This window comes from Cottoperca gobio, chromosome 8, assembly GCF_900634415.1.
Source record: "Cottoperca gobio chromosome 8, fCotGob3.1, whole genome shotgun sequence".
In the NCBI taxonomy this organism is placed as follows: Eukaryota; Metazoa; Chordata; class Actinopteri; order Perciformes; family Bovichtidae; genus Cottoperca; species Cottoperca gobio.
In genome coordinates, this window is record NC_041362.1 from 14581465 (window position 1) to 14602309 (window position 20845).

Here is a 20845-nt window from a genome sequence, read left to right on the forward strand (position 1 = left end):
CAGAGTTGTCTTTGTGCATTTATTTGCGGCCACAAATAGGTACCAGTTTCACAGAATACAGAGTAATCTATGGAAGGGCACGAGTTAGAAGAAAACACACAGGCATTTTATACAATTTGGTTTGGAGGCGAGGTGATGAAAAAAACCACAGGGGATGCGGACCCATCAACATACAGAACGAGATCAGGATTAGTCAAAGGTATGTCTTTAAGGTCAGGTCGTGGTGTGCACACAATGAGTAATTCGGCAACACAGTCGTGTTCGTCACCGTCATCAGGTAGGGGCATAAGAGATGCAGGGTTGAGAGTAGTACAACGTTTGACTACAACATTTGGCATGTCCAACAGGCATGTGTGATATCTTAAATAGCGAGCAGCAGATAGGTGTGACGTTCTTTGTTCACACAGGATGAGAGACACAGCATGAGGCACCAAAAGAGTCAATGGAGCATAGCCGACAATGTCACGTGAGGAAGTGAGTGCTTTCTCAGCAGCAGCTACAGCACGAAGACATTTAGGGAGACCTGCAGCCACAGCGTCTAATTTGGAGGAGAAATAGGCAATTGTTTAGCACCCATACTAAACTCTCAGGAGATTCTAAAACTCCCTACCTCAGAAGATTCGGTCTTCCTACCCTCAGGAGACTCTAAAACTCCCTACTTCTCAGGAGATTCTAAACTCCTTACTTCTCGGGAGATCCTAAACTCCTTACTTCTCGGGAGATCCTAAACTCCTTACTTCTCGGGAGATCCTAAACTCCTTACTTCTCTTTATAGTCTTTCACAAAATGTCATGAGGTTTGCTTACTTTAGGTTTTTGTTTTTTTTAAAATGGAAATATAACATCTCACCGAGTTTATGGAGGAATTTGAGTTCGTTGGATCATGCGTAGTTAGGTCAGTTCCAGTCAGGCGCTGATCCTCTCTTCCCTTAATTTTGATGTCGAGGTAGAGGAGAATTTCAAGAATTCTGGCGCGACCACCAGCGTCCTGCTGTTCCAGACGAAACTTGCGATGATCCCACTTCTGACACCAAGTTGTTGTGGAAGTTTTCCTGCTTTACTCTGGAGAGATGTATATAAAATCAAATAAATGGTGATAGAGACAGAGTTGTCTTTGTGCATTTATTTGCGGCCACAAATAGGTACCAGTTTCACAGAATACAGAGTAATCTATGGAAGGGCACGAGTTAGAAGAAAACACACAGGCATTTTATACAATTTGGTTTGGAGGCGAGGTGATGAAAAAAACCACAGGGGGCCGAGCCAAACTGCCCTTTGATGCTTGTGAGGTAATAGTTATGTAAAACAGAATATTGGGTGATACCCTCACTATTCTGTCTCAGTGAGTTAATTAGTTTGATCAGGATTTGGCTGTGTCCTGTCTTTTGTTGTTTAAGCAGTGCTAAAACATATGGCTGTGTTCTGTCTTTTGTTAGTTAAGTCGCATCAGGATGCAGTTGGCCCTGGTTTGATTTGACCGGCACTCCTATGTTAGCATCAAATGGCAGTTGGCTTGTTTAACATAGGAAACTTATATAATTAAAACAGTAGACATTTAAATTGCTATTACAGTGCGTATATTCGAGAAGCACATTTACACTATATGATGCATGTCTTTATGAAATCAGATTAGTTTTCTGTCCTATGTCAATACTTGAGAGGCCTACTGTGCTCTATTTGATGTGCGTTCTTTTGTGTGTGACATTAACAGTATTTTGTACTCTTGTGGTTGTAAATGATACATCGCTTAACAATCAGCTGGCATTTTAGCATTAATAAAATGTTTTAATGTTGTCACCTGGATCTCTTCTCTTTTTTACCAATCATTTCACATGTTTGCTGAATCCATCAGTTTATTAACAGATTATCTTCACTTCCTCCCCAACGGGTTTCTGTTCTCTATTTTGATGAAATCTGACCTTTACAGTGTTGGAGTGTCTGCATCTCTGCGTAGTTGATCATTGTATTACTTTTGATTTTTCAAAATGTTACTGACTGTACAGAGTGAGGGCAGACTTGCATTATGGGAAATGGAGGATCCAGTTTTTTGGGGGGCTGGACCCATATTTGAGACTAAAAGTCAGGATACCTGAGGCTCAGATGCTTTGATTTTGACAATTCTGTTGCAACAAACTCAAATATTATTACAGTTAAGCCTTTCTTTCAGTCAGAAACAGCAGGTGGCTGCGGTGCATCAAATCAGAACAAGTCAGGTTTCAGTTGTCATTCAAATAAACCAGAGGACCGTTGATCTGTTTGGTATTTTTTGTTGATCAGGCACCTGCAGCATCAACGCATTCCAACAAGTGGTCTGGTGTGTGGTAGTATGGCGCACTGATGCTCTCTTATGGACAAAATGTAAAGTGACACCGAAACAGCAAACGGTAACAAGTGAACAGTCAACATGTCCACATGTCTACTGCAAGATAATTAATAACCACACATCTGAAAAGACAGTTGAAGGAAGCTGGCATTCGCTCAAAGTTTATTAAATACACGTTGGAAAATAAAACTCTTGTTACGATCCATAGCTTATTATAGTATGTGCATGTCTGCAAAGAAGCAGTTGTGGAGGGATGACACAAGCGCTGGGTAAAGGCTGTATGTTGCTGATCCGTCACAGTCCTGGTGAAGTCTCACGGATTTCCACTAAACTAAGATGTTGTGAGCAGAGTTGATCAGAACCACAGCGTGTTATCATGCCTGGGAAATGGCACAGTCGTACATACCTGCAACTAACACCAGCGATTTATAAACAGTTTTCATACAAAAGTAGTGTCCTCCCCATACAACAGCTTCGCTCGCAATTGATTTTTAGAATATGGGGAGTGTTTGATTTCACGCAATCTAATTGATGTATATTAGTATCCTGAGCTTTAGTGTCACATGAACTAAATGCTGTTTCAGGTGGATTTTTATCCAGCCAAAAATAGATACAATGATTTATGTGATTTGGTAAAACGTTGTCTAGCAGAATGTGATGTTCAAAACACTGACAATCAGGCAATGAAATTCTGGACTAGAGCTTATTTTTTTATATATATATATATATATATATTTATATATATATATATATATATATATATATATATATATATATATATATATATATATATATATATATATATATATATATATTTATATATATTTTTTTTTATATATATATATATATATATTTATATATATTTTTTTTTATATATATATATATAAAACATGCATGTGCAAATATTTTGTTATTTGGTGGACAACAACCACATTGCTATGATTCCTACTCACACTTTGCTTATTCTGCTTGACAGGTGCTGTATGCTGTGAGGAAAAAAAAAAGGTTTCTCTGTATTGCCTCCAAAATCAATGTTTAGTTAATTAGCTGGGCTATAAATGCTCTTCAGAGCTACAGTATGTACAGTGCCTTCAAGTCTTACACATATCTAGTATTATTACCTCATTGCTTGAATCCAGTTTATTATTGCTGCCAAGAATATACATTTTCAATAACTGAATTCTAAATTTATAAACTGAACAGAAGAAAAAGTGCAATAAAACAGAACTTTGACAACTAAACCTTTTTGTTTTGTTTTAAAACACACAACTGATATCATGCGCTTCTTTTGAGGTTCTCTTTCATGTGAGGTTTTAGCCTTTGACACAAAGTGATCACAGCCGTCATGACTATTGCTGTTAATTGTGGACTGTTTATAAGTGGAAAAATAACATGTGTATGATCCAAATTACTAATGTGATATAGATCATCAGATGACATACTGATTTAAGAAATAACTCTCCCTACATACTTAAATACTTTCTGCGTTACAGTGAAAAGTGTGGCAAGTCTGGTATGGTGTTTCTGATTCATAAGAGAGCTTGAAAAGATTAGTGCTCTCCTATATCCTAGTTTCACAGCCTGTGTCCAGTGTCGCCAGTTCACCCAGAGGTCCCAACTATGCTCCTGAGAGTGCGTACATCCCTGGAGCACACATACAGTAGGGATGATAATGGACATCATCTAAATAACACCTTAAGGATGCGTGGGCTAGTAAAGAAGCAATGCCTCGTCTATTCTGAAAACTTAAAAAGGACAAATAGTAAAAAATAAGTTGTACTGTGACTGATTAAGTATGCAACAGTAGACATTGTTTTCCTGCTCTTTGCCAGTTCTTCTGAGATGTCACACTGTGCAGGACATCACTGTGACGGAAGTGGGATGTTTCAATTCCCTCCCTTCAGCAGTCGGCCACCAGATCTTGCACAGATCCTGGGTAATTGTTCAGTGTAATTGCGAGTCATATCCGGCTACTGTATCCAAACTGGCTGCAATGCAGACAGCCCGAGTTATGCTCCAATTCTCTGGTAACATTACTTTTAAATCCACAGGGAACAGCTGTTTCTTTCCCCTTCCTTTTTCCATTGTGTCCAAAGTGGAGGACACAGATGCCAGTGCTGACCCCATGTTGTCCAAGCGGTGTCAATTGCTATTAGAATGGCAACCAGTGCAGGGTGCTCCTCCCACGGCACAGTAGCTGATCATGTGACCGGCGGTGCTGAATCCCTTCCTCAGGCTACCTTTTTTTGAGCCGAGACAACCTAGAAATGTGACACACACAAAGAAAATACAGAAGATTATCACCAAAACTTTTCGTATAGCTTTTCTTACAACAAAACCAAAAAAGAATGAGCTTTGTGGATACAAATATACGTTTAGAATCACAAAACTACCTGTTTGTATCAGTTTCCTTTAAACTACAAGGTTTTTTTGCCGTTTGCCATGTGAGGTATCCACTGGGTTGAGTAATGAATAATGTTATATTCTAAGTATCTTAGTCTGACCATGAAACAGAAAAAAAAACAAGGCATAAATACATCATCGTGTGTTCTGCTTACTTTTTCACTGATATGTCTTTGTGAGACTTTGAGGCCTTTTCCCCCCACATCACTGAACAGGGAGTGTTCACGCTAGTCCAATCACCACCTCTACTACTACTTAGATTGAATTATCTTCCTCCAGGATCGCCATGTCACTCAAGATACGCCTCAAACACATCCAGCTCCGTGTCCGTGTCATAAGGGACAGAGGCCGGGTCGGACAGAACCCCGAGTTCCACCAGCGCCTGGTCCATATCCTCAGGTAGAAATACTATCCCCACATTCAGGACGATGTACTCCATCAAAAAGGCATAATAGAGGATCAGCACGTTCACAAAGAACAGGCCCAGATAAAACATATATGGGAGTTCGTCCAACAGCGATTCTACCGAATCTAGCTGGGCATGAATTGGATGTGTCATAGAAAAGAAAGAGAGCCACAGTTTGGGTTCTTGTGGGGCCAGGATGCGGCGGACTTGCTGGTGTCACCGCTAGAAATCTCTCTGGGGTGATGGGGCTGGGGCGACCATTTCGGCTCGTCCAGACCTGCAAACAGTGATTGAGAGGCAGTTTTAATTGTCATTTGATCTGCACAGTCCAGAGGAAAACGACAGCAACACGTTCATAGCTAATTATAACCTGCAGACCGTATCAAACTGTCCCGTTAGCTAGCTCGACGCAAACTTGACATTGGTTCTTTGGGTTTGCGGAATTCACGCCATGCCAGCTGGCTAGGGCTAAAAACAGTAGCAAGCAATGCTAGTGAAAACAAACGCGAACATTTCTACAAGCAAAGTTATTCGGAGTTTTTTGTATTCACATCTTTACCAGGAAACACGAAACATTCACAAACACACGCGTCTGTCGATGTTTTTACAGCTAAACGTCCCTTCTAACATTTTAACCGACCATCAAAACAGTCCTGACCACAAAGCGACACCTGAAGCCTCGGCAGATGATTGGCTCGCTGCTTGGCAGGCTCTGCTGTGATTGGTCTCTAAAGTGTCGCTCAGCACGTCGCTTGCTTTAGTCGTCACGGCAAACACGGAAAGTGAATTTTGTAGTTTTTCTCCACTCGCCCTTAAACGCTGTATCAAGTGTCTATCGTAGGGAAAGAACTGCAACTCCCAGACAAACCATCCACCAACCTGTTACGTAATGACCCCTCAGCACTGCTATCGCCGCCTATCACCTTCTGTTTGCTAAGTAGCTATCTCTACGGGGGAAGTGGGTGTAATGGATAGATGCGGACACTAACGATAGCAGAATAACGCGCCTGTCAGATCATCACACCCCTTAAAACCACAACCATGTTTGGCCGGTCACGGAGCTGGGTTGGAGGACAGGGGAAAACGAAAAACATCCACTCCTTGGACCATTTGAAGTGAGTAGCTAGCATTAGATAGGCTAACGATAGCCTCTATGATTTATAAGCTGTTGAGAATCACTGTCAGTGTTAACATTAGCTTTGTTGTCAAAAGCTAAAATAACAGTGGTTAACTATGTCACGTCAGCTATTTTAATGAAATGGTTGCTGTTTTGTTTATATTCTGTTTGATAAGGTAGATAGACATGTGAGCTAACGTTAGCTGTTAGCTTTAAAGTGAAAATCCACCCTTAAACCGAATTGACACTAACGTTACTACTTTGATGGTTTTGGACAATATTGGTAGTTGGTAGCGAACATTAACTGTCCATATAATCTGTATTAGTAACACGATTTGAAAGGCATGCACAGGTGTTTGCCGTTGTCCTGGCTGATTAGCTAGACCTCTCCTCAGATTGAAGTAGGGGGAACTATGTACCAATCAGAATGGCAGAACTTAAAGTTGTCCCACCACAATGCAACAAATGAAACGACGAATAAGGGAGATAATAAAGCTCAGTCTGCAATACAACCACAGAAGCACTCCAATTAGCCAATTAAGTGAAAACACCTGTGTGGGTGTACAATGCATAAGCTTTAATTAGGTGGTTATTACATTACAACTGTTTGGATATGATCCGTTGACTATACATATTTATTTATGTCAACACCCAGATGGGTTTTATTTTAACATAGGTTGTTTCATTATTTTGGTCTGTGGCGGAGCTTCCAGATGTATCTCTATATTACTGCAGTATGTCTGTCTGCTGTTAAGTTTAGAGATATATGTACACATTATTACTGAGCTGTGCTTTAACTGCTTTCTTCCACACATCTGCCCTTTATTCATGTCTCTCCATCAGGTATATGTACCATGTCCTGACCAAAAACACCACAGTGACGGACCACAATCGAAACCTTCTTGTGGAGACCATCCGCTCCATCACAGAGATACTCATCTGGGGGGACCAGAATGACAGCTCTGTATTTGAGTATGTACCATGTAACATTTTCTTTATGCCAAATCCCTCACCTGAAGCTGCATATATGCAGATGTTACTCCTGCGTGGGAATCAAAGTGACAGCTATGTATTTATTTGTATCTCTATTCATATATGCATTCAATTCGTGCATTTAACCAGATGCACAATGGAGATCTTTGAACAGAAAATCTTACACATGGAATCCCTTTTTTCCAACATTATAACTAATGAATAAGTATAACTTTAAATATAATTTATATATATATCATTTTAAATAACTCTGTATGTGTTTGTGTGTACTCTCCTGTATGTGTTCAGCTTCTTCCTGGAGAAGAACATGTTTGCCTTCTTCCTGAATATCCTGCGTCAGAAGTCGGGACGCTACGTGTGCGTCCAACTCCTCCAGACCCTCAACATACTGTTTGAGAACATCAGCCATGAGACTTCACTATGTAAGTTTTGAATCAACACTAATATAATCAAGTGCTCCAACTTAATTTGTTATCTTTTTTTATGGTATTAAATTTTCATTTCTTTTATTCTATATTAAAATTGAGCAGTGACGGAAGCCTATAGTAGTTATTACAGGATTGTTTTATTGGATTGCCCTAAATTTAACAGCATGTAGATGTGTAAATGTGTTTTGATGCCGAACAATGCAAGTCATGTCGTACTGCCTTTCTTTGTTGGAATATACAATGCATTGAAGCCTGCCGCATTTTTTTTATTGTTGCTAGGAAACCAAAGACTTAGCAGATGATGTACCGTCATTTATACAGTGGGCTGATATCTTATATAATGTAAGCAAGGTTTGCTTTTGGCATTTAGTATGCTCTTCAACATCCAAGTGCTCCTACATTGTGAATGGGTGGTAAAAAGATGGTCAGCTGTTCACAAAAGGCCATCTTCCTAAAAACATGTGCTGTGTGAACGAGCCTGATCAAGTCTCTTCTCAGATTACCTCTTGTCGAACAACCACGTCAACTCCATCATCGTCCACAAATTTGACTTCTCGGATGAGGAGATCATGGCCTACTACATCTCTTTCCTCAAGACCCTGTCACTCAAACTCAACAACCACACCGTGCACTTCTTCTACAATGAGGTGAGGCCATAGACAGATGGGGGGGGGGGGGGGGGGACTTTTATTGTGCACTCTATCACAAAGAGGAAGGGAGAGGTGAAGATTAGAGGCTGAGAATTAAGGGAGTGAGTGATGGAACAGATCAGTAACAGGCAGAAAAAATGGCAGTCTGCTTAAATTCAGCAACTAGGGATGTCACGAGAACCGATTGGTACCAAGTCAATGCCAACATTCTAAAAACACGACTGTACTCGTTTTTCTACGGTACTGCAGGTACCCTCAGGGCTCGAGACTAATAGCATCATGTCGTTCCCGGGACAATAGAAAACGTGTTTGGGACATCGTCCTATTTCTTCCCTGATAATGCTACATTTTGTACAACAAATCTGTGTTGAAATTGGCAGGAAGAAAGCTACTTCACATTAGCTGTTAGCCAGTGAATGGAGGTTCTATAGAGTTGCATTAGGTACGTTGATTCAGTAACGATGAGTATTGGGCGAAGATTAATTATAACGTTATCATGTTGTGTTCAAATGTATTCTTGTAAAATTGAGTTTTTGCTGAGAAACTTGAATAAATACAGTTTTTTGAAGGAGATGTTGGAGAGGGAGCTATGACATGTTTAACTTCCTAACAAAAAACATTGGTTAAACGGTAATAAAAGAGTGTATGTTGAAGTACATGGCCTTTATTGTTTGGTGTCTTACCTTGGTATATTTCACTGGTATCGGTGTCGTATAAATTTCTCGTATCGTGACATCCCTACTTGTGGTTTCTTGCAGTGGTACACAAAAACACTCATTTGCTCATTTGTCACTTGCATTTTGTGCAAATCAACCATTTTTCTTGTTTTAATAATCAGGCTACTGCTATCAACCAGTCTTCAGCAGCCCGCTTCCCTTGTCAAACCATCAGCTTCCTGTGTAGATGGGCTGATTCAGCCGATCACAAGTATTCTTTCTCTCCACCACCTGAAACATACACTTAAGTTGTTGTGTGAGTGTGAGTGTGAGTGTGAGTGAGACACCCCAAAGAAAACTGACCACCTGGATCATTTCTGATGACGTCGTTGTAACCCTTTAATGTTTGAGTATCTGCATTCCTTCCAATGGCCTGTGTATGCTGGGGAAAGTTATTGGTGTACTGTCGATGGTAGCTTTGCCCCTGAAGCCAAAACCAGACCCAATGTGTAGATCTGAGTATTTATGCAGTACGTACCCAAAGTAAAACCTGCTTTTTTGTAATGCAAAGGAAGATATTTTCTCGTCTCTGGAGTTTTAAGTAATTTAGCTGACATTTGTTCAGTCTGAAGTCAAATCATACTCAGAATACTAAACTAAACTACATTGCAACCCTTTTTTCTTCAGACTTTATAATTTTCATGTTTATCTATAATCTCTCACTTCATTTATTATTATTAATTTATAATTCATTTAATTTTTTGAGATTGTTTATTTTCCTCCAGAGGGTGCCATTGGATAGCTCATTACTTTGGCCACTTCTGCTCCAGATCTACACAGTTACATTTTTAAGACCCGGTTTGGTGTCAGGGGGAAGTTTCTTCATTTGCTGTGACCTCTGTTTGTTTCTGGCCCTCAACTCTGATTGGCTGGAGGTCTCAGTGACTGAGGAATAGTTGGGTAGAGGATCAGGCACTGGCACAGAGAGAGATGACTGTAAGAGCAGCCAGTTTGTCATACACAAAGTGCAGCATGCTGGTATGTTAACACATGTTGCCCAACTAAAGTACTGTTGGATTGTTATGAGCAAAAGTCCCTTTAGTTCAGCTTGGTCTTATTGAGTGTGTGTGTTTCAGGATCGGCCAAAAATACCCAAATGTGTTATTTTGCTTGATACTGATCTTTTTGATATGAAGTGCAACCTCTTTAAGTCAGTCAAAATAAGCTCACGCTCACGTACCCAAGAAAGCAGTCTTATTGACTGCATTATTAAGTCATGAGACTCTTATCGTGAATTCTGTAGGATCTGAGTCGGTCCTCTACATAACTTGTGAGCTAGTAGTTCAATGAAGGTGGAGAAATTCTCCTTCTTTAGTGTAATGCTGTCTTAGCGCATTTCTGTAAAAAAGCAATGCCCAGACTTGCACTTTAACATTTTTAGAACTTGTTCTCAGGTAAATGGAGAACTAAATAGCACTTTGTTACTCTCATTAAGACCTTTCTTATCCACTAGCTGCTTTCTCTCTCTCTTGTGCGCTCTGTGGTCGTTTGTGGCCTGAGCGCAGCAGTGCAATACAGTGCCTTGCTCACCGACGCACCCTCTCTGTCTCCCACACACAGCACACTAATGACTTTGCCCTGTACACCGAGGCCATTAAGTTTTTCAACCACCCTGAAAGCATGGTCCGCATCGCAGTCCGGACCATCACACTCAACGTCTACAAAGGTGAGTCTACACGCATGCGCACATACTTATCAGACACGCACGTGTGCATAACCACACACGCACACTCACGACATGCTGGGACTGCCTACTGCTTTTGTTTGTACTCCTGCCCTCTTCTTGCTGCTGCTTCTGGTGCATGTGCAATGACTAACAGGTAACACTGTGACAAACACACAATCTGCTTAAGTTTTGGGCTTAAATGTTTCACTGCCTTATAATGTACATTATGTGATTTATCATCATTCTAGAGTAAAAGAGATCTAAAAGTGTGATGTAGTCCAAATAATAACTTTTTTTTAAGCCGTCATTTAACAGTTTTTCAGAAATGTCCTGCAACCGAAGTAGTTAATTGTTCACAGCAACCTGGTACGAGTCAAAGATCTCTACGCAGGTGTGAGTACAGCTACAGGACAGCAGGTCTACAACACAGACTGGAAATTCAGTAAATATTTGCTCAGAACTTGACAAAGAAAAGCTGTTGACCTCTACTACTCAGGGCTGAATTGCAGAAAATATGTAGTGATTTGCATACAGTTCAGAATCTATATATAGCAAGATCTGGCTGTAACCCTGGAAACTCCCGAGCCAGCCGGCAGCTGTGTGGGTCAATGATTGGTTACTTTGAGGACAAATGAAGGGTTTTATTCCCTATTGTTTTAGTCTATACATTTGTCGTTATCTCAGTAACATCTGCTGTTACTTAATTCAAACATTTGCCCTTGGTTTTGTTTCTATTGCAACACATTGTGATGTGCACCACTATGCAGTCATTAGGATATTCAGCCACCATCACATACCCATGAATAATTACATATCTTTACATTTTTTATGTTTTAGTTTCTCACAAATCACAACTTTAACACATTTATTGTATTTTATTATTATTATTATTATTATTATTATTATTATTATTATTATTATTATTATTATTATTATTATTATTATTATTAATAACTTATCTTGTATTCTTGTACACTTAAGAGATTTACTGTATAATAATAACACAATGAAATAAATTCAGAAAATGACAATTAGAATCGGAAGCAAACCAATTTGTTGGATGTTTATAGTTTTTGAACCCATGTACTTGAGACATTGCCTAATAGTTGCATCGGTAGCATCACCTCAAGGTTCAGTATCCCTGCCTCACTGATCTCACATGTAACAGTAAATTCAATAATTCTCCAGCGAGTCCATTCCACCCAACATGCAAAGTCTTTGTTTAAAACTCTCCACACAAAGATATATTGAAACCTGCAGGCTTTTCAAACTAAATGTCCTCTGTGTGCAAAAGCAGCACAACAGTAATGCTGTGAGTAAACAGCAGGATTGTTCCAAAGGCTGCGTCTGCTTCCCCTTCCTGCCGTCTCTCTGGGCTCTGAGCTGGTCGCTGTCACTCCAGGGAAGGCGGGTGGTACATTTAGTGGGTTTGGCTTTTCTCAACACTTCATGCTGCTCTTCACTATGCATAACATTTCCTCAACAAATAGTCACTTTAACATATCGACTATGGCGTCCTTTTCGTCTCCGTACCCGTTTGTCTAGCCCTGCATGTAACACTTTGCAGCGTACAACTCTGTGTCTATCGTTGTCCATGAAGTCTTGATTCTGTAACTCAACAGTGACGTCATTCCCCACACCACTGTGGGGAATGTATAATTGCTGGCTTGTCATGGGCTATGCTGTATTATGAAATCTGCCAAGAGAGAATCATCAACTTAATGCAGCAACTGTGAGAATTGTCAGGGGACCACACAGATGTGTATCCTGGTGTACAGTCTGAGACACTGCTGTAATGCAAAAATATTTAATGCATTGGGATTTTATGCAGTCAAAGCTATTAGTGTGTATTACATTTAACAAAAATAACTTTAAATACTTGCAGTGTCACAACACTAACAATGGGTCAGGATGTGGCAATGATAACCTACTGATTCCTTCAGCCGTGTACTGCAACAAATGACAACCTGGAAAAGGATATTATCCATCATAAAGACTAATTATTCTTGTGTAAAGATATTTTTGTTGAAGTATGTAACTTTGCGCTTTTCTCTGGTAACGTGCTGCTTGTTTCAGTTTTCTCTTGTTGACATGTTTCCACAGTAAAGAGTAATGTGAGATCCTGAAAATAAGTCCTTTGCCAGATGTGCCATTGTTTGCAGTGTATTTGTTAAGATGCCTGCGGGGTCCTTCCAAACCTCAAACCCCTCCACAGCCGCCCCTTTACACACATTAACCCTGTGTCTGTTTCCCCCCTCTCCCTCCTCCTCCTCTCCTTGTCTCTCTCCGTCCTCCCTCTGCGCGCCGCATCTGCCTAACTCCAGTTTCATGTAAGTTGGTTTCATTCATTCAGTCTTTTTTTGTTGTACTAGGTTTCCTAGAAACATGTTTTGTTGTTTTGTTTCATTATACTGTTGCGCTGGTTGGTGTTAAATGTGTCTATGAGCCAGTCAGTGTTTTATAAGCTGTTTTGAATTGTATCAGTTTAATTGTCGCTGTCTATGTCTCAAATTTGAAATATATTTACAAAGTTTAGTTAAATGAGTTATTAATACTCATTACATGTCAGTGTTTGTTGATACCCAGTCCTATTTGTTCCTAATGGTGTATTTGTGGTAAATATACATTATGAATATCCTTGCAGTTCTTGTAAATCAAGCTACAGTATATCACCCAGCTACACATATGCTGGCAAACCTGCATGCCTTTTTTAATTATATTTTTAGATAGATTCCATTGAGCCACCACATGTTGGCTGTTCATTTGGTGATGGGTTTTAAAGTTTTGGCCACTGTGGTTATTAAGTCGGTGTTAAAAGAGTGCTCCACAGATTTAGCATTGCACTCCTATAACATTGACCGAATCATGACTGATGTTTAAAAAATCTAATAAAAAACCTGCCGCCTACATTAGCCACCATGCAACTCACAATTCGGTCAGAGATTTGGGTGCGTTATGCTAGTAGCAGCTAATGTACACGCCGCTTCCTCTGGAGCCATAAAAGGCTTTATACAACCTTCTTCACATATGCAGTAGAACTCCCCCAGACCTGTAAACGGAGTTCCCCGTTAACCTTTGCACATAAATATAATGTATTAGGTTTTATTTTTAAACCTTACACTATGACTAATCTTGTGACTTTCATTACTACTAATACAAAGTTCACAGGTTTGAATTAAACAGACAGAAAATCTGAAATTTGAAACTAAACTGGCTTTCCTCTTAATCCCACTCCAGTTGTATTCTCTTTTTATATTGCATTAAAAATGGACCAGTTCATGTACTTAATTTGACTTCACGTGGTTGTTTAATTTGAATGGTTTTCGTTGTTTCTTTTAATCATTTTTAACCGTCACATTCTGGTAATTCTCCGGCATTCCAAAGTGTTTGTCCATTTGATAATGAATGAATGTGTGTGGGTATTTGATACCTGTGGACAGCCTTAGTAACAACCCTAACCCAGATCTTGATCCTGACCCTAATCTCTCCAGTGAACAACCAGCACATGCTGCACTACATCCGAGATAAGACGGCGGTCCCATATTTCAGCAACCTGGTCTGGTTCATTGGCAGCCATGTCATCGAACTGGACAAGTGTGTGCAGACAGACGAAGAGTGAGTGCCATCCATCTTTCTGTTTCTCGGTGTAATTCTCACTGTTGCCTCTAGGGGTCAGGCGTGTCTCTGGTTATCCTGCAGCTCATTAGATGATGTTTCTAATCAAGGGCTTGAGGAATTGTATACATTGCCTTATAATATACTTTAACTCTCACTGAATACAGCTTGTACATTTCCTTTTAAGTAGCTTTCAAGGTTATAAGAATGTTTTTTTTCTAGCTGTGTGCTGGTGTCAAATGATACATTTGGAATCTGCACATACATTTAGAAGCCATTTGCATGGAGGTCATGACTTTTTCCATGCCTGAAGGTGTTTTTGTTCATTTTACAGACCGGTAGAGCAGCTTTACCACTTCCTAAATAACACCTCAGTTTCTCTCTCTGCCTCTCTTTGCTGTGTCCCAGACATAAGAACAGAGGGAAGCTAAGTGACCTGGTAGCGGAGCACCTTGACCACCTGCACTACCTGAACGATATCCTCATCATCAATTGTGAATTCCTTAATGACGTTTTGACCGACCACCTACTAAACCGTCTGTTCCTGCCCCTCTATGTCTACTCTTTGGTTATTCCTGAGACGGTATGTTTCCTTCACTTGCATTTCTAAATGAATTAGGTTACACTCATTTAAACCGGTTCAAAGGGGAGCGCTTGTGTATAAACGCTGCTTGCTCCTTTTCATTTCTAAAATATGTTACCACCAAATAGTTGGCCGATGAATAGTTATAACACCTAATGCAGCTATGTGTTCTTCCATAATCCGTGTGAAGGAACACGTCAGAGAAACTACAGTTTCATTTTGATTATGGCTAAAAATGTTAAAAACAAAATTGCATAAAACTAGAGGCCATCTTGCGAAAGAATCACACCCGCTGCAGCGCCAAATTGGGCCAGGGATGTAAAGTGGGGAGGCCAATGGACCATCCTCAAGCTTCTCAAGCTTCATTTTGATTTCAACTACAGACCTGTAAAGTTTATGACTGCATCTTGCAAGGTTGCAGCGCTGTCGCAGTGACAGTCTGTCCACACACAGACACAGGATGCTCACCTGCGGGTGTCAGTTGTATTGGATGGTCTCTCGCATGCTTAGGTAAATAACAAATAGCACTAATGGAAGGTGTAAGCATATAAAAGGTACTTGCCTTAACATACAAAACCACTGGTACAGTCCTTTTTTAAATGATTATCTAAGTGACCCAGCTCTAAGCTCGTCTCTCCTCACTTTCTCCAGTTTCATCTCATTATGCATTTCACTATTTTCATTGTCTTATAGGTACTAGTTATGGACCTGCTATATGTATGACATTGACGGGCCTTTTCATTTTTCTGTTTTTTAGTCTGAAGAGCGAAAGATCAACCCTCAGGTGTCCCTCTACCTGCTGTCTCAAGTAAGCAACGCACACATTAGATGACCACCAGCCATCACTAAAGCTCTGGAATATTTTAGTTGTGTGGTTGGATGTTAATCTGCCAGCCATTCTGTCTATTTATCATATAGATTAATTCCTCAGGAAACGTGTTAAACAAGGAATATAAATCCTGCTCCAAAGAGTAACATTCCTACCGGCCACTTAATGGTTAATTTTCAATCTTTTTTTTACTTTATATTTTAATGTAAGCTAAACCTGTCCTATAAAATCATTTACCTTGCTGTTCTTGGATATGTACTACAGTTAAAAGATCAGTAAACTGGAACTTAATTTCATTTTCAGTTGACCGTTCTTGTTTTTAAAGTTGTCTGTGTGTTTTCTAGGTGTTTTTGATCATCCACTATCGGCCAATGGTCAACGCCCTGGCCGAAGTTATTCTAAATGGAGACCTGTCCGTCTTCACCCCACAGACGGAAATGCACAGCACACACAAGAACACGGTAACTTCCACACACATTTATAACACAGTCAAACCTGTTATACACAAACAGTACAGACCAACATGCAAATTAAAAATAACACACACACACATCAGACTGTACATTGTCACACACACACACACACACACACACACACACACACACACACACACACACCACACACACACACACACACACACACACACACACACACACACACTGGTGCACTTGCAGGAAAACACGAGTGAGTGACAGAGAGAGACTTCCAGGAAAGAGATTTGGGTTAGGTGAGCCAGCTATGTCAGTGTTCCATCATGTGACCTAATTTCCTGCCACATCACAGACAAACAGGAAGCATCATTTGACCACCTGCACAGACACAGAGCCCATGCCTCATCTGTCAGTGTTTCATGTACAATAAAACAGCAGTTCCATCTGATGTGGCAGAAACAATTCATATCCACCAAAACAAATGAGAATACTTCCTTGCAACCTTTTATCATTCTCTAATTCATGCATCAACCACAATTATAAAGGGGTTTTTCAAAAATAAAATTCATGGCAGGTGTCAAATGCAGGTGTCCTATGTGCCTTCATACATGCAGAGTTTGAACACAGGTATGAGCAAATCCAAGCAGTAAACAAGGAGACACAGACACCAATGCAGAGTTAATGCAAGTCAAGGATTTGAATTAGTAACTAGTGTTCTATTCAGAAGAATAACATATTATTTGACTCCTAAATGGAGAAAAAGATTAATTCAAGTCACTGTTGAGCTCTGTTGCGCCTTTGAGGAAGGCAGGACATCAAAGCTGCAAGTTGATCAGTGGCAAAACAGTAGAGAACTAGTGAACACAGATTGTACAAGATTATCCATCTAAAACAAGCCACATGACAGTTAAACCATCTCAAGTGTGTTTCTCTAGTTTATTTTATTTGAAAATCCTAAATTTGGACCATTTCAATGGATTCTACAGTGTATACTGTATATACACACACACACACACACACACACACACACACACACACACACACTACTTTACATCAAATCAAATCAAATTCAAATCAAATTTATTTGTATAGCCCAATATCACAAATTATACATTTGTCTCAGTGTGCTTTACAGACTGTACAGGATACGACACCCTCTGTCCTTAGACCCTCACATCGCACAAGGAAAAACTTCCTAAAAGAAACCCCAAAATTAAAGGGGGAAAAATGGAAGAAACCTCAGGGAGAGCAACTGAGGAGGGATCCCTCTCCCAGGACGGACAGACGTGCAATAGATGTCGTGTGTACAGGATAAACAACATAGTACAAATACAACATATAAAAATTATGAAATTATGTTGTGTTGGAAAAAAAAGAAATAGAAAGTTTGGATGAATCCAGGAAAATGTCAATAAGGCTTCCCGGTGTCCAGCAGGACCAGGTCAGCAGGCGCTGTCACGATTCATGATCCTGACGTAAACTTTATCAGTGGCAACCTGCCACATGAGAGACAGACACTCCGGGGATGATACCCCGGATGGTGAGTTAGTAACATACATTTACATAAATGCATACAGATAGAGAGGGAGAAGAAGAGAGAGGGAGAGAAGGAAGAGAGCAGGGAGGTGTCCCCCGGCAGTCTAAGCCTATAGCAGCATAACTAGGGGCTGATCCAGGGCAAACCTGAGCCAGCCCTAACTATAAGCTTTATCAAAAAGGAAAGTCTTTAGCCTACTCTTAAATGTGGAGAGTGTGTCTGCCTCCCGAACACAAACTGGAAGCTGGTTCCACTGGAGAGGAGCTTGATAGCTGAAGGCTCTGGCTCCCATTGTACTCTTAGAGACTCTAGGAACCACAAGTAACCCTGCAGTCTGGGAGCGTAATGCTCTAGTTGGTTTATAAGGTACTATGAGATCTTTAAGATATGCTGGAGCCTGACCTTTAATTGATTTGTAAGTCAGGAGAAGGATTTTGAATTCTATTCTGTATTTTACCGGGAGCCAGTGCAGTGCAGCTAATACAGGGGTAATATGATCCCGTTTCCTAGTTCTAGTCAATACACGTGCCGCTGCATTTTGGATCAACTGAAGAGTCTTAAGCGACTTTTTAGGACAACCTGATAACAATGAGTTGCAGTAATCCAGCCTTGAAGTAACAAATGCATGGACTAGTTTTTCTGCATCATTTTGAGACAGGATGTGTCTTATTTTTGCAATGTTATGTAGATGAAAGAAGGCAGTCCTTGAGATTTGTTTTATGTGGGAGTTAAACGACAGATCTTGATCAAAGATGACGCCAAGATTCCTTACAGTGGTGCTGGAGGCCAAGTTAATGCCATCCAGAGCTTCTATGTCATTAGAAAATGCGTTTCGGAGGCGTTTAGGGCCAAGTATAATAACTTCAGTTTTGTCTGTGTTTAACATCAAAAAGTTGCTAGACATCCAAGTTTTTATGTCCTTAAGGCATGCTTGAAGTTTAGCCAATTGATTGGTTTCATCTGGTTTAATTGATAGATATAATTGGGTATCATCCGCATAACAATGAAAGTTTATAGAGTGGTTCCTTATAATATTGCCCAAAGGAAGCATATATAAGGTGAATAGAATCGGTCCAAGTACAGAACCCTGCGGAACTCCAAGACTGACTTTGGCTGTCATGGAGGATTTATCGTTAACAAGTACAAATTGAGATCGCTCAGATAAGTAGGACTTAAACCAGCTTAGTGCGGTTCCTTTTATGCCAACACAATGTTCCAGTCTCTGTAGTAGAATGTCATGATCAACAGTGTCGAAAGCAGCACTGAGGTCTAACAAGACAAGAACAGAGACAAGTCCTTTGTCTGATGCCAACAGAAGGTCATTGGTAACTTTCACCAGTGCCGTCTCTGTGCTATGATGAACTCTAAATCCAGATTGAAAAACCTCAAATAAACTATTATTATGTAAAAAGTCACACAACTGTTTTGCGACTGCTTTCTCAAGGATTTTAGCGAGAAAGGGTAAGGTTAGATATCGGCCTATAGTTGGCTAAAACCTCTGGTTCAAGACTAGGCTTTTTAAGAAGTGGTTTTATTACAGCTACTTTAAAGGATTGTGGTACGTAGCCAGATAATAGAGACAGGTTGATCATATTTAATAACGAAGTGTTAATTAAGGGTAAAACTTCTTTAAACAGTTTAGTTGGAATCGGGTCCAAAAGACAGGTTGATGGTTTAGACGATGAGATTGTTGAGTTAGTTGGTTAAGGTTGATTGGAGTAAAAGAGTCGAGATATATTTCAGGAGTTACAGATGTTTTTAAAATTCCAACAGTTGAAGTTAAGTCATTACCAATTGAGGTCAGGAGGAGATTAATTTTGTCTCTAATATTTATAATTTTATCGTTAAAGAAACTCATAAAGTCGTCACTACTGAGAGATATAGGAACAGAAGGCTCTGTAGAGCTGTGGCTCTCTGTCAGCCTGGCTACAGTGCTGAAAAGAAACCTGGGGTTGTTCTTATTTTCTTCTTATTCTTATTCTTACATCTTCTCTAATCTTTGGAAATCTGCTTCACTAATGTTGAAAATGTAACGTGGCAATTTTAAAGTCCGCAAAATGCAGTGACTGAGAGAAGAGCTGCTGAATGAAAGCTAGCATGTACTAGTTTGGGTCTGGCTGTCTTCTGTTGTGGTAGATCACTGTTTTTAAGACATCACACCTCAACTCACATTCAGTGAAAAGGTAGGCTGCTTCTTACAACAGCCACAGGTCTAGTGCGCACACAGTCACACATGCATGCACACAGCACACAGAATAACCACAAGGGTTCTCAGAAACGCTCACTAGCTCAGCACACCCACCTGCCTTCACAAACAGGTGGTCAAAAAATGAAGATGAGTAAAAGGGGGCGGGGGGGAGGGGGGGTTGAGGGAAGAGAGACTGAATCACAGGAGAAAAAAAAATAGGAGGAAGAGAGAATTGAAATGAGGTGAGGGGAATCAGGTGGGGAAGATAAGGGGGAGACGAGGGAGAGATAGAAAGATACGGACAATAAAAGGAAAATAACAAAGAAACAGATGTAAACACAAAGATGTTCAGAAAAAGACGATACAAACACAGCAGACAGGATGTTTCAATACAAGGCTTAGACAAGAGAAAACAAGGGAATAAAGGAGCGAATGTTCGATAAATATAAAGAAGAAAAAACATAACTTTAATAATTAGCATACAAGTTACCTTAATGTGGGTTAATCATGACGAAAGCCATGACCCCACAATCTCATAACTGTGTGTGTGTGTGGCTCCCTGACCTTCATTTATTGCGCAGCATAGAGTGTGAGCGGTTTACCAGAACATAGTCAGCTAACAGGTGCAACATGCACAAAAACACACTAATGTGGTTTTTGTCTGACTGCAGATGTTCAGATGTAAGTGATACAGATATCGATGTTTTTGTTGGCTGGCTACAGGAAGGATAACAATTATTCTGTGGAAATGAGCTAAGCCTTTTATCGTCATTATCCTTCAGGTTAATCTAAAAATACATTTGACTTAATCTGAAATGCCACCATTTCAATATATATTTCTTTATTACTTTGTGAATACTTCTCTACAGACTACAGAGGTGAAATTAAGGAGTTCAAGTAAGACAAGAAGGGCTTTAGAGAGAGACCTTCCCGTAAGTGTGTATGCTGAGGAACTGCAGCT

The 20845-nt window shown here is 40.1% G+C and overlaps 2 protein-coding genes across 5 annotated transcripts in view; one reads left to right on the forward strand and one right to left on the reverse strand.

The window, feature by feature from the left end:
• Window positions 1-4570: 4570 nt before the first annotated feature.
• dexi (Dexi homolog (mouse)) lies at window positions 4571-5875 on the reverse strand. Of its 4 annotated transcripts, none has more exons than XM_029437166.1 (3): window positions 5691-5875; window positions 4881-5408; window positions 4571-4583 (listed from the first exon to the last, which is right to left on the reverse strand). In XM_029437166.1, the coding sequence occupies exon 2, from the start codon at window positions 5282-5284 to the stop codon at window positions 5015-5017; it is 270 nt and encodes an 89-aa protein (XP_029293026.1). In that variant the 5' UTR covers window positions 5285-5408; window positions 5691-5875; the 3' UTR covers window positions 4571-4583; window positions 4881-5014. The 4 variants fall into 4 exon arrangements, with proteins under 4 accessions (XP_029293026.1, XP_029293028.1, XP_029293029.1 ...); XM_029437168.1 differs by having other exon boundaries at window positions 5772-5866; XM_029437169.1 differs by having other exon boundaries at window positions 5790-5819.
• The window catches only part of clec16a (C-type lectin domain containing 16A), a 41953-nt gene continuing 26890 nt past the window's right edge, over window positions 5783-20845 (forward strand). Inside the window, exons 1-10 of the mRNA XM_029437165.1 lie at window positions 5783-6246; window positions 7092-7220; window positions 7530-7663; window positions 8168-8316; window positions 10596-10701; window positions 13026-13031; window positions 14193-14316; window positions 14725-14899; window positions 15657-15707; window positions 16073-16189. Coding sequence (XP_029293025.1) covers window positions 6173-6246; window positions 7092-7220; window positions 7530-7663; window positions 8168-8316; window positions 10596-10701; window positions 13026-13031; window positions 14193-14316; window positions 14725-14899; window positions 15657-15707; window positions 16073-16189 — 1065 coding nt within the window. The 5' untranslated portion in view covers window positions 5783-6172. The remainder of the gene's footprint in view (window positions 6247-7091; window positions 7221-7529; window positions 7664-8167; window positions 8317-10595; window positions 10702-13025; window positions 13032-14192; window positions 14317-14724; window positions 14900-15656; window positions 15708-16072; window positions 16190-20845) is intronic.

Coding starts and splice junctions, on each gene's coding strand:
- dexi (XM_029437166.1), bottom strand. CDS start 5,284: ATGACACATCCAATTCATGCCCAGCTAGATTCGGTAGAATCGCTGTTG.